Source organism: Amblyraja radiata, chromosome 13, assembly GCF_010909765.2.
Source record: "Amblyraja radiata isolate CabotCenter1 chromosome 13, sAmbRad1.1.pri, whole genome shotgun sequence".
Taxonomy (NCBI): Eukaryota; Metazoa; Chordata; class Chondrichthyes; order Rajiformes; family Rajidae; genus Amblyraja; species Amblyraja radiata.
The window spans coordinates 12,312,076-12,324,661 of record NC_045968.1 but is presented as its reverse complement, the minus strand read 5'-3'; the positions used below and the strand labels follow the sequence as shown (position 1 = coordinate 12,324,661).

At 44.5% G+C, this 12,586-nt stretch overlaps 1 protein-coding gene across 1 annotated transcript in view; it reads left to right on the top strand.

Annotated features, from left to right (window-relative positions):
• The first annotated feature begins 465 nt into the window (after positions 1–465).
• Positions 466–12,586, top strand: part of kcnab1 (potassium voltage-gated channel subfamily A member regulatory beta subunit 1) — a 125,358-nt gene continuing 113,237 nt past the window's right edge. Inside the window, exon 1 of the mRNA XM_033031230.1 lies at positions 466–896. Within this exon, the coding sequence (XP_032887121.1) occupies positions 682–896 (215 nt within the window). The 5' untranslated portion in view covers positions 466–681. The remainder of the gene's footprint in view (positions 897–12,586) is intronic.

Below are 12,586 nucleotides of genomic sequence, written 5' to 3'. Positions count from 1 at the left end.
TATTTCTTGGCAGTTTGTAAATATCAGCGCACTCTGTCCAGAAATCTTGCTGTAGAACAGTTTGTCAGAAGCTGAAACAGAATAGAAGGCATTCTATTACATATAACATGCCTGCTGATTCATACATGCATGTTTCGCTGTGGTATCCAGAAGGTTGGCCGTGTGTTTGGGAGTGTGAGGCGTGTTGCAGTGTGGTTTGGTCTGGCGCTCATGCCCGGAGTTGGGACCAGGGCGAGGAGCCGGCGCTGCGGCGTGAGAGAGAGGGAGAGGCGAGAGAGGGAGAGACGGGCGGGCGAGGGAGGAGGGTCGGAGGCGGAGCCGGAGACAGTGAGTTAACGTGCTGTAAGAAATCTGTCATTGGGAAATCCACACTGCAGAGCGTCAAAGTGCAGAGTTTTCCCTTCAGCCAAGAGTTCGGCCACTGCAGGAGGGAGGGGAGGGAGGGAGGTTGAGAAACATAGCTTTGAATGTGCACAGAGCTCTGGACGTTTAGTGTGGTCAGTGAACGGTCCCCTGACAATTTGCACAGGACCAGACAAGCATCAAAGTACTCGTGATGCGATGTGTCTCTGATACCTCCCCGGATTAAACCAGCCCGCTGATTCAACCTGCACCGCCAAGTCTCGCTGGCTTGTCTATCCGACCTTTCGCATCTTTGCTTCGGGTCTCCGCTGCCAAAGGATGCAAGTGTCGATCGCTTGCACCGACCACAACCTGAAGGGACGGAGCAGCGACGAGAGGCACAAGCAGAACGCCAGCAGCCCCAAATTAGGCAATGGGGCCCGGGCAAAATTCCGGACGGTGGCGATCATTGCCCGAAGTCTTGGCCACTTCATGCCCCAGCACCACATGTCTTTGAAGGAGTCGACTGCAAAGCAGACGGGGATGAAATACAGGTTGGAGAAACGTTCGCCTTAAATTTATTCCGTAACCTAGCGACTTGTTCCACTGCCTCAGCCAGATGACTTCAAAGTAGTAATGCAAGATATTCCGATTGTAACTTGGTCAAAATAACCCCAATAGGGTGTGAGTTTGTAGTAAATTAATTGTTTGCCTTTTCACTAAGCTTCAAAGTCTTTAATTATAAGGATGAGGCTAAAATCAATTTGATTATGTATTTTAATGTCACGTTTCATAGATTCAGAACCTTGGATAGCTGCCACTTATATAAAACCGATGCTTACAAGGCTATACTTATGCAAACAGTGATGGGTGCTTATGGAATTTAAATATGTCCAGCTGTTTGCTTTTGTGCAAAGGGTTCCCATTCATTAAATGTCCTCAGTTCAATTATTTACTTGTCTTTCTCATCCAAATCATCGACACTTTTACTCGGTGCGAAAGTATATTTGCAAATAACGATATTCAGTGAAAAATACCATAAATAAGTTTTTTTTTAAAGTTTAACGTGCCCAGGAAGAGATTTGATGCATAAATCTCCTCCTGTGCGTCAAATCGCTTTCTCCTAACTTGGGATAAACGCAGAATAAACTGTGAGAATAATGCAGTCTGAAGAAGGGTCTCGACCCGAAACGTCACCGATTCCTTCTCTCCAGAGATGCTGCCTGTCCCGCTGAGTTACTCTAGCATGTTGTGTCTATCTTCGGTGTAAACCAGCAACTGCAGTTCCTTCCTACACAGATATATGTGTTTCTCTTCTCAATATTTTAATAACCTATTTCGCTATAATATTGAAGTGGACGTGGAAATTACGCTTTAATTGTATGTCCATAAGTCTCGCAAGAGTCATAACAAAGATAGATACAAAGGTCCTTTAATAACTGATATTTTACTTGATCTTCAGTGTATAAATAATGACTATTTTGTTGAGAGAAGGAACAGGCGACGTTTCGGGTCGAGACCTTCCTTCAGACTGTGAGGAAAATGCAGTCTGAACAAGGGCGATGCTGCCTCACCCGCTGAGTTTCTCCAGCATTTTTTGTCTACCTTCGATTTTTCCAGCATCTGCAGTTCTTTCTTAAACTATTTTGTTGAGAATCATTAGAAGGTTTGTAGATCTAGTGCAAGCATGTTCCCGAAGGTGTGAAATCTGAATTGCTGCACGCTACTAAGGAATAAATACTTTTTCTCTCTTCGTGGCCTGCTTGGATGTGAGGTACAGAATGAATGCAAAATCCAGCAGCAACCTAGATTTGGATTCTCATCTTTCACACGAGTAGCTTATTGAAGTCGAAAACAAAGAAGTGCAGATGGTGGTTTATACCAAAGATAGACACCAAGTGCTGGAGTAAACTCCGTGGGTCAGGCAGCATCTCTGGAGGAAAAGGATGGGTGACGTTTCGTGTCTAAGGATGTGTGAATTCTCCTCTAAGGAAAGGATGGAATGTGTGTAAAGCATCTTCTCGGATGAAATTGATTCAAAAGCAGGTTATCAAAAAAATGGGCCAAGCGTACATCACCAGTAGCTATTGCAGTGACTGCTGTCAGGAGTATTACATTTATATCATCTCTTTACAAGCTCTAACTTAATTGTTCTTCAAATCATGGACGTGTCCAGGCATCCTGTGCCTTTTATAAAGCAGCCACCGATTTCAGTGACCCCCAATAGCGATAATCTTTTATTTATATCGAGTTTATTCCATGTTGTAAATTGTCCCAAGTCACTTCAAAAGAGAGTTATTAACCAAAATTTGAACGCAAGCCATATCGTGAGATAAGGAGACATCTTTGCCAATAGGTTTCAAGGTGCTCTCAAAGGAAGGAAGAGATCTGATTAGCAATTTCAGATCATAAGATGATAAGTGATCGGAGCAGAATTAGGCCATTCGGCCCATCGAGTCTACTCTGCCATTCATACATGGCTGATCTATATCTCCCTCCTAACCCCATTCTCTTGCCTTCTCCCCTGACAACCTCTGACACCCGTACTAACCCGTACTAATCAGTACTAATCAGTACATGTACTGATCTAGGGTATTCAGCAGCTGAAGTTGCCTCTGTCGTTGGTAAAGCATTTAAAATTCGGAATGCCTGATGGGAGGACCGGTGACATTTTCGGGAGCTTTGGGACCATGGAGAGGAAGAGGAGCAAGACTGCGGAAACAGGACGTTCGGCCCACCGAGTCCATGCCAACCAGTGATCACCCCGTACACTTGCACTATCCTACACAAGTAGGGACAATGTCCATTTTTTACCAATGCCGATTAACCTACAAACCGGTACATTTTTGTAGTGTGGCAGGAAACTGGAGCACCTGGAGAAAACCCACACGGCCACAGGGAGAACGTACAAACTCCATACAGACAGCACCTATAGTCAGGTTCGAACCTGGGTCTATGGCACTGTAAGACAGCAACTCTGTCACTGTGCCACCGTGCCACCTTTAGACCAAAGGTATTTAAATACCGACTGTATTTTAAGGATCACTTTTCAATTTTAAAGCGAATCTCTGGATGCCCGAGATTGAGGAGAGACTTGATAGAAGTGTATGACATTATTGGTGGCATAGATAGGGTAGACAGTCAGAACCTTTTTCCCAGGGTGGAAATGTCCAATACTGTAGGACATAGCCATAAGGTGAGAGGGGGAAGGTTTAATGGAGATATGCGGGCTGTTTCTTTATGCAGGGAGTGTCCGGGGTCTGGAACACTGCCAGAGGTGGTGGTGGAGGCAGATAAAATGGTTTCTGTGGTATTTAAGAGGCTTTTAGACAGGCACATGGAAGTGTAGGGGATAGAGGGATATGGACCATGTACAGGCAGATGAGATCCATTTAAAGTGGTATCATGTTCGGCACAAACATTGTGGGTTCCTGTGCTGGACTGTTCTATATTCAAGCTGTACCTAGCTGCAGAAATTTAGATGACCTTATAACAGGTAGAGTGTAGGAGGCTCGGTAGGAGTACGTTGAAGGAGTCAAGTTTAAAGTCAACAAAAGGTGCGGGTTTTAACTGTAGATAAACTGAAGGAGGAAGTGTTGCAGAGATGCAAGTAGGTGATCATAGTGATGCTGCAGAACGTATCTCGAGGTGCTTATCTCTGAGTCAGTCAAGATGGCAAGTTTGCAAATAATCTGGTTATGGCTTCAATTGTTGGCGAGAAGGCATATGGAAATGAAGATGAATGGAGATGGAGTTTGTGATGGAATTCACGACAATTACTTTGGTCTTTGGTCTCTTTGTCTTTGCTCTTCGGTCTTCCCAGTTCCTTTATTTTCCGGAAATATTCTCCTGAACCGAAATGTCACCAATCCACGTTCTCCAGGGGTGCTGCCTGACCCGCTGAGTTACTCCACCACTGAGTGTCTATATTGATATTTCATATTTCCTTATGACAAAGGGGAGGGCCATTCTGGGCCATTCTCCAATAGTCATTTGGAGGACATGTCAGAGAGAGTGAAGGGAGCGGGGAAAGTTAAAGGGAAGAATGGATATTTCAAAGGCAGAGATTGACGGATTCTTGAATAGTACAGGTGTCAGGGGTTATGGGGAGAAGGTAGGAGAATGGGGTTGAGAGGGAAGGAGAGATCAGCAATGATTGAATGGCGGAGTAGAATTGATGGGCTGAGTGGCCAAATTTATGAACACGCGGTCACAGGGAGAACGTACAGAGTATTCAAAGTCAAGATCGAACACGGGCGATCGATGTATGTGAACTTATGAACGCGGTGTGCTCGATGTACGTGAATAAATCAACTTATATTTTTTGCTTGGAACATTGCAAAGTTGGCTGATGTAGCAGTGTCGTGTTCTGTAGATTGCATTCTTTCATCATCAGGCCACATACTTGTAATTAGTGAATCATCACTTACCAACCATCGAGTGCCCATCTATGTTATTCACATTTACCAGCTCTTGGTTCACTGCCTTCTCCGTGTTGGTAACTCAAGTACTCATCTACATGCTGCAAGGTGTCTGCATTCACCACCCACGCCTCAGTTTTAAATGACCGGTTGCTTATTTTGTAGTTCCCATGTTCGAGACTCTATCATGATTGAAAATATCTCCGCATTTGCCCTGTCAAGCTCCTTGAGGAACGTGTATGTGTGAATAAGCTAACCCCTCATTCTTCTAAACTCCAAGGAAATAGACCAAAACTGTCCAGACTTCTCATCTTAGTGAATTAGAGTCATAGAGTGATACAGTGTAGGAACAGGCTCTTTGGCCCAACTTGCCCACACCGGCCAACATGTCCCAGCTATACTAGTCCTACCTGTCCATGTTTGGTCCACATCCTTCCAAACCTGTCCTATCCATGTACCTGTCTAACTGTTTCTTAAATGTTGGGATTGTCCCTGCCTCAACTACTTCCTCTGGCAGCTTGTTCCATACACCCGCCACCCTTTGTGTGAAGAAGTTACCCCTCAGATTCCTATTAAATCTTTTCCCCTTCTTTAAACCTTTAAACCTATGATTGTTACCAATTAGCCTGGTAAAACACTTGGGACTGCCTCCAATATCACTAAAATCTTTGTTTAGATAACAGGACTAAATAGCGTGCTGTGTTCCAGGTGTGGTAACACCAACACTCTGTATATCTGTAGCAAAACCTCCTAATTCTTATACTCCAACCCTTTGTAATAAAGAACACAGTGCTGTTTGTGCCTTAACTACTTGTCAAACTAACTTTTTGTGATTTTGTGAACATGGAATTAATTGAAATTAATTAAATTTCACACTATGGAATTAAATGGCGGCTCAACCTATAAGGATCACATTCTTTAGACTTTAGAGATACAGTGCGGAAATATGTCCTTTGACCCATCGAGTACGTGCCGACCAGCGATCACCTGTACACCTGTACAAAATTGGGACAATTCACAATTTATTTTAACCGAATCCAATTAACCTACAAACCTGCACGTCTTTGGAGTATGGGAGGAAACTGGAGCTCCCGGAGAAAGTGCATGCGGCCACTGGGAGAACGAACTGAGAGCACCCGTAGTCAGGATTAAAGCTGGGTCTCCGGTTCTGTAAGGCAGCAACTCTACCACACGCCACCCTAAATTCCTTGAATGAATATATATTTTTTAAAAACATGTAAAGAATGAAAATTCTTATTTTGACCGCAATGTCCAGAAACTTTGTTAGGGGCGGCACGGTGGCACAGTGATAGAGTTGCTGGCTTACAGTGCTTACAGCGCCAGAGACCCGGGTTCGGTCCCGACTGCGGATGCTGTCTGTAAGGAGTTTGCACATTCGCCCCCTGACCTGCGTGGGTTTTCTCCGAGATCTCCGGTTTCCTCCAACACTCCAAAGATGTACAGCTTTGCAGGTTAATTAGCTTGGTATAAGTGTAAAATTGTCCCTAGTGTGTGTAGGATGTGTGTGTGTTAATGCGCGGGGATCGTTGGTTAGAGCGGACTCGGTGGGCCGAAGGGCCTGTTTCCGTGCTGTATCTCTAAAACTAAAACCTAAACTAAAAAACCTCATCTTGAGATTTTTTTCCTGTGTAAATCTCTTACCATTAGCATTACCAATCTTGCTCACAAAACTGTTCATCATGTTAGGTGAGGAATTACATTTGATCCTGTCTGCCACATTCTGTAATTAATCATTTTGACAGTCAAAATAAATATCATTATTGCATTATGGATATGAGGCATTTACTAACTTCCACTAAGTGCACCATACTCTTTGAACTGCTGCCAGTATTAATTTGAAATGGTTATAAGTCTTCCCCAGTATGTCTTACCCTTTTATATATATATGTTTATCTGGAATACTGATCATCTCTTTCAAATATGTGTTGATTGTAAAATTTGCAATCGTTCTGTTACCTGTTAAAGATGCAGATTTTTTGTTGTTGTATTTTTCTTGTTACTCGTCAAAGCAGTTTACAGAACCTTGCTGGTTACATTTTGTTAGGGTATTGTGTTGTGTGTTCGAGGATGGATCAATACGGCAAACCTTGAGTAGTTTTTTAATTAATTCAGATTTAGATTTATTATTATTGTTATGTATGAAGTACAGTGAAAAGCTTTGTTATGCATGCTATCCATGCTGCCTGAGATAACTTCCAGAACCAGGGGTCACAATTTAAGAATAAGGAGTAGGCCATTTAGGACTGACATGAGGAAAAACGTTTTAACCCAGAGAGTTGTGAATCTGTGGAATTCTCTCCCACAGGAGGCAGTGGAGGCCAATTCACTGGATGTTTTCAAGAAAGAGTTACATATAGCTCTTCGGGCTAAAGGAATCAAGGGATATGGGGAAATCGCAGGAACGGGGTACTGATTTTAGATGATCAGCCATGATCATATTGAATGGCAGTGCTGGCTCGAAGGGCCGGATGGCCTACACCTGCACATAATTTTTATATGTTTTCTTTCTACGTTTTTCTATAACACCACACACAAACACAATCAAGTCAAATGCGAGTACAATAGGTAGAGCAATGGGGAAGGTACAGAGTGAATAAAAGGAATGTATAGGAAAGAACTGCAGATGCTGGTTTAAATCGAAGGTAGTAACAAAATGCTGGAGTAATTCCGCGGGACAGGCAGCATCTCTGGAGAGAAGGAATGGGTGACGCTTCAGTTCGAGACCCTTCTTCAGACAGAATGTACCTTTGGAAAGACAAGGAGGAATTTCTGTAGTCAGAGGGTGGTGAATCTGTGGAATTCATTGTCACTGACGGCTGTGGAGACCTAGTCTTTGGCCTTTTATAAGATGGAGAATGACAGGCTCTTAATTAGTAAGGGTGTCAAAGGTTATGGGGAGAAAGCAGGAGAATGTGGTTGTGAGGGAAAGGTAGATTTGCCATGATTGAATGAAGCAGTCAACTCGATGGGCCGAATGGCTTGATTCTGCCCCTATGACTTATGAATGCAAGGCATAGTTCTCTGCATTGTAGCAAAACACTTCCAGAGACAAAGTTCAATGTCCGCAATGGGGTAGAGGTGAATCAGACAGGACCCTAGCTTATGGAAGGGTCATTCAGAAGCCTGATAACAGATGGGAAGAAGCTGTCCCTGAGTCTGGTGGTGTGCACTTTCAAGCTTCTGTATTTACTGCCGGGGGCGGGACGAGTCTTTAATTACATTGGCTGCTTTCATGAGGCAGCATGAGGCGTAAATGGAGTCAGTGGTTGGGAGTCCAGTCTGTGTGATAGACTGGGCTACATCCACAACTCTGCAATTTGTTACGGTCTTGAGCAGAGCCACTCCCAGACCAAACCATAATACAACCTGACAGATTGAGTAGACTCGGCTTGTACTCGCTAGAATTTAGAAGATTGAGGGGGGATCTTATAGAAACTTACAAAATTCTTAAGGGGTTGGACAGGCTAGATGCAGGAAGATTGTTCCCGATGTTGGGGAAGTCCAGAGCAAGGGGTCACAGTTTAAGGATAAGGGGGAAATCTTTTAGCACCGAGATGAGAAAAAAAAATTTCACGCAGAGAGTGGTCAATCTCTGGAATTCTCTGCCACAGAAGGTAGTTGAGGCCAGTTCATTGGCTATATTTAAGAGGGAGTTAGATGTGGCCCTTGTGGGTAAAGGGATCAGGGGGTATGGAGAGAAGGCAGGTACAGGATACTGAGTTGGATGATCAGCCATGATCATATTGAATGGCGGTGCAGGCTCGAAGGGCCGAATGGCCTACTCCTGCACCTATTTTCTATGTTTCTATGTTTCTATGACAGCCTGTTTTTTATGGTGCATCTGTAGAGGTTGGTGAGAGTTATTGAAGACTTGCCAAATTCCCGCAGTCTCCGAAGGAAGTAGAGGCATTGGTGTGTTGCCTTGGCTGTCCATTCAAAGTGATTGGTCCACAACAGTTCGCTGGTAATATTAATGCCAAGAAACCTGAATCACTCAACCATTTCCCCTTCAGTGCCATTGAGGCCGATTGGGGCATATAGTCTATCACGCTTCCTGAAGTTGGTCCTTTGCTCCTTCATCTTGCCGACATTGATGGAGAGGTTGTTATCCTGACTCCATGTTACTAAGTTCTCTATCTCCTTCCTGTCCTCCTTCTTATCATTCAGTCTATAATTTAAAACAAATTGGGGAACTTGAATCTTTCAGTTCAGTTCAGTTTATTGTCACGTGTACTGAGGTGAAAAGCTTTCTGTTGCATGCTCACCTGTCAGCAGAAAGACAATACGTGATTACAATCGATCCATTAGCAGTGTGTGGTTACGTGATAAGGGAATAATGTTCCGTGCAAGGTAAAGCCAGCAAAGTCCAATCAAGGGTAGTCCGGGGGTCATCAAAGAGGTAGATAGTAGTTAGGCACTGCTCTCTGGTTGTGGTAGGATGGTTCAGTTGCCTGAGAACAGCCGGGAGGAAACTGTCCCTGAATCTGGAGGTGTGCGTTTTCACATTTCGATACCTTTTGCCAGATGGGAGAGGGGAGAAGAGGGATTGGCCGGGGTGCGACTCGTCCTTGATGATGCTGTTGGCCTTGCCGAGTGCAGTGTGTCGTATAAATGGAGTCAATGGAAGGAAGGTTGGTTTGTGTGATGGTCTGGGCTGCACAGTCAGGCATTCCACAATTCGCTGCAATTCCTTGCGGTCTTGGATGGAGCTGTTCCCAAACCAAGCCCTGATGCATCCCAATAAAATGCTTTCAGATGGTGCATCTGTAGAAGTTGGTGAGAGTTACTAGGGAACATGCCAAACTTCCCAAGCCTTCCGAGGAAGTAACGGGAAGTTGAATATTGTATTGTTTGCCCCCTGAAGCAAACAGCAACTTAGACATAAGTAAGTACGTAAGTAAGTAAGTTTATTGGCCAAGTATTCACATACAAGGAATTTGCCTTGGTGCTCCACCCACAAGTAACAACATGACATCCAGTGACAGTTACGAATGACTCAGAAAACACTAAACATTAATAATAATAAAACATTAATGATAAAACACCATTGATCAAGCATGTGAACCAACAAAATACCAGATCAAAGGGAGGCTACAGATTTTTGGCTGTTGAGTAGAGCAACTACTCGTGGATAAAAACTGTTTTTATGTCTGGCTGTGGCAGTTTTGACAATCCAGAGTCGCCTTCCAGAGAGAAGTGATTCAAAGAGCAAGACATTTTCCATACAAAATAACAGCTGAGGAAATGTATGATATATTTGGGAAGTATGAACCAATCAGACAGATCATTCGGAAATACACCTGAGACAAGAGGAACTCCCAATGTGGTATATGAAGAGATTGTGCCTTGGGTATTGTGCAACATATTTGTCTAGACAATTGTCTAGACAATTTCTTGGTCATTACTTAGGAATGTCTGGTAAATACTATATTTGTGACCTTTTTAGAGTCATATGCCGATTAGGAAAAGGGGAGATGTAACGAGACCTGGGTGTCATGGTACACCAGTCATTGAAAGTAGGCATGCAGGTGCAGCAGGCAGTGAAGAAAGCGAATGGTATGTTAGCATTCATAGCAAAAGGATTTGAGTATAAGAGCAGGGAGGTTCTACTGCAGTTGTAAAGGATCTTGGTGAGACCACACCTGGAGTATTGCGTACAGTTTTGGTCTCCTAATCTGAGGAAAGACATTCTTGCCATAGAGGGAGTACAGAGAAGGTTCACCAGACTGATTCCTGGGATGTCAGGACTTTCATATGAAGAAAGACTGGATAAACTCGGCTTGTACACGCTAGAATTTAGAAGATTGAGGGGGGATCTTATAGAAACTTACAAAATTCTTAAGGGGTTGGACAGGCTAGATGCAGGAAGATTATTCCCGATGTTGGGGAAGTCCAGAACAAGGGGTCACAGTTTAAGGATAAGAGGGAAGTCTTTTAGGACCGTGATGAGAAAATCATTTTTTTCACATAGTGGTGAATCTGTCGAATTCTCTGCCACAGAAGGTAGTTGAGGCCAGTTCATTGGCTAGATTTAAGAGGGAGTTAGATGTGGCCCTTGTGGCTAAAGGGATCAGGGGGTACGGAGAGAAGGCAGGTATGGGATATTGATTTGGATGATCAGCCATGATCATATTGAATGGCGGTGCAGGCTCGAAGGGCCGAATGGCCTACTCCTGCACCTATTTTCTATGTTTCTATGTTTCTATAGAGTGATACAGTGTGGAAACAGGTCCTTCGGCCCAACTTGCCGACACCGGCCAACATGTCCCAGCTACACTAGTCCCACCTGCCTGCGTTTGGTCCATATCCCTCCAAACCTGTCCTATCCATGCACCTACTATGTGTCTTTAAACTAAAGGTTTTGGGGAATGCAGATATTTTCGACAAAAGTGCTCACAGCCACTAATCTACGATCTTGCCTCCAACTAAGGACTTGAAGGTTCCGTTATTTCACTGGTTATTCGAATTTTAAACCCATAGAGGAGATAATATGTGTAACCTTGCAGTAAAACTTGGTGTTAATTTTTTTTCATTGCTTGCCGATATAATAATATGATGTATGCTTCCAAACTTGTATTCCATCTGAATCAAGATTGTTAAGCGCTTGGACACGCTAGAGGCAGGAAACATGTTCCCGAAGTTGGGGGAGTCCAGAACCAGGGGGCACAGTTTAAGAATAAGGGGTAAGCCATTTAGAACGGAGACGAGGAAACACCTTTTCTCACCGAGAGTGATGAGTCTGTGGAATTCTCTGCCTCAAAGGGCGATGGAGGCAGGTTCTCTGGATACTTTCAAGAGAGAGCTGGATAGGGGTCTTACAGATGGCAGTCAGGGGATATGGGGAGAAGGCAGGAACGGGGTGCTGATTGGGGATGATCAGCCATGATCACATTGAATGGCGGCGATGGCATTTCAGTCTCAGTCACAGAGGCCGATGTCAGGAAATCCTTCAGAGGGGTGAACCCCCGAAAAGCACCTGGTCCTGATGGTATACCCGGTCGTGTTCTAAAAACCTGTGCGGACCAACTGGCGGGAGTTTTTACGGACATTTTCAACCTCTCACTTCTGAGGTCTGAGGTCCCCACCTGCTTTAAAAGGGCATCAATTATACCGGTGCCCAAGAAGAGTAAGGTGACATGCCTCAATGACTATCGACCAGTGGCACTAACGCCGGTGGTGACGAAGTGCTTTGAGAGGTTGATCATGGAGCAAATCAACTCCTACATCGACAAAAACCTGGACCCACTGCAGTTCGCGTACCGCCACAACAGATCAACGGTGGATGCGATCTCGCTGGCCCTCCACTCCGCACTGGACCACTTGGACAACAAAAACTCATATGTCAGGCTGTTATTCATTGATTACAGCTCGGCATTTAACACAATCATCCCCTCCAAACTGGTTACCAAACTCGCAGAACTGGGTCTCTGCGCATCCCTCTGCAACTGGATCCTTGACTTCCTCGTCCACAGACCACAGTCTGTTCGTATTGGTGGAAATGTGTCAGCCTCAATAACAATCAGCACGGGAGCACCTCAAGGCTGCGTGCTCAGCCCCCTGCTGTACTCACTCTATACCCATGACTGCGTAGCGAACCACAGTGCGAACTCCATCATCAAGTTCGCTGACGACACCACTATTGTGGGGCGTATCACTGATGGGGATGAGTCAGAGTACAGAAGAGAGATCGAGCAACTGTCCATATGGTGCCAGCGCAATAACCTGGCCCTCAACACCAGCAAAACCAAGGAACTGATTGTGGACTTTGGAAGGAGTAGGAGGGGGACCCACAGCCCCATTTA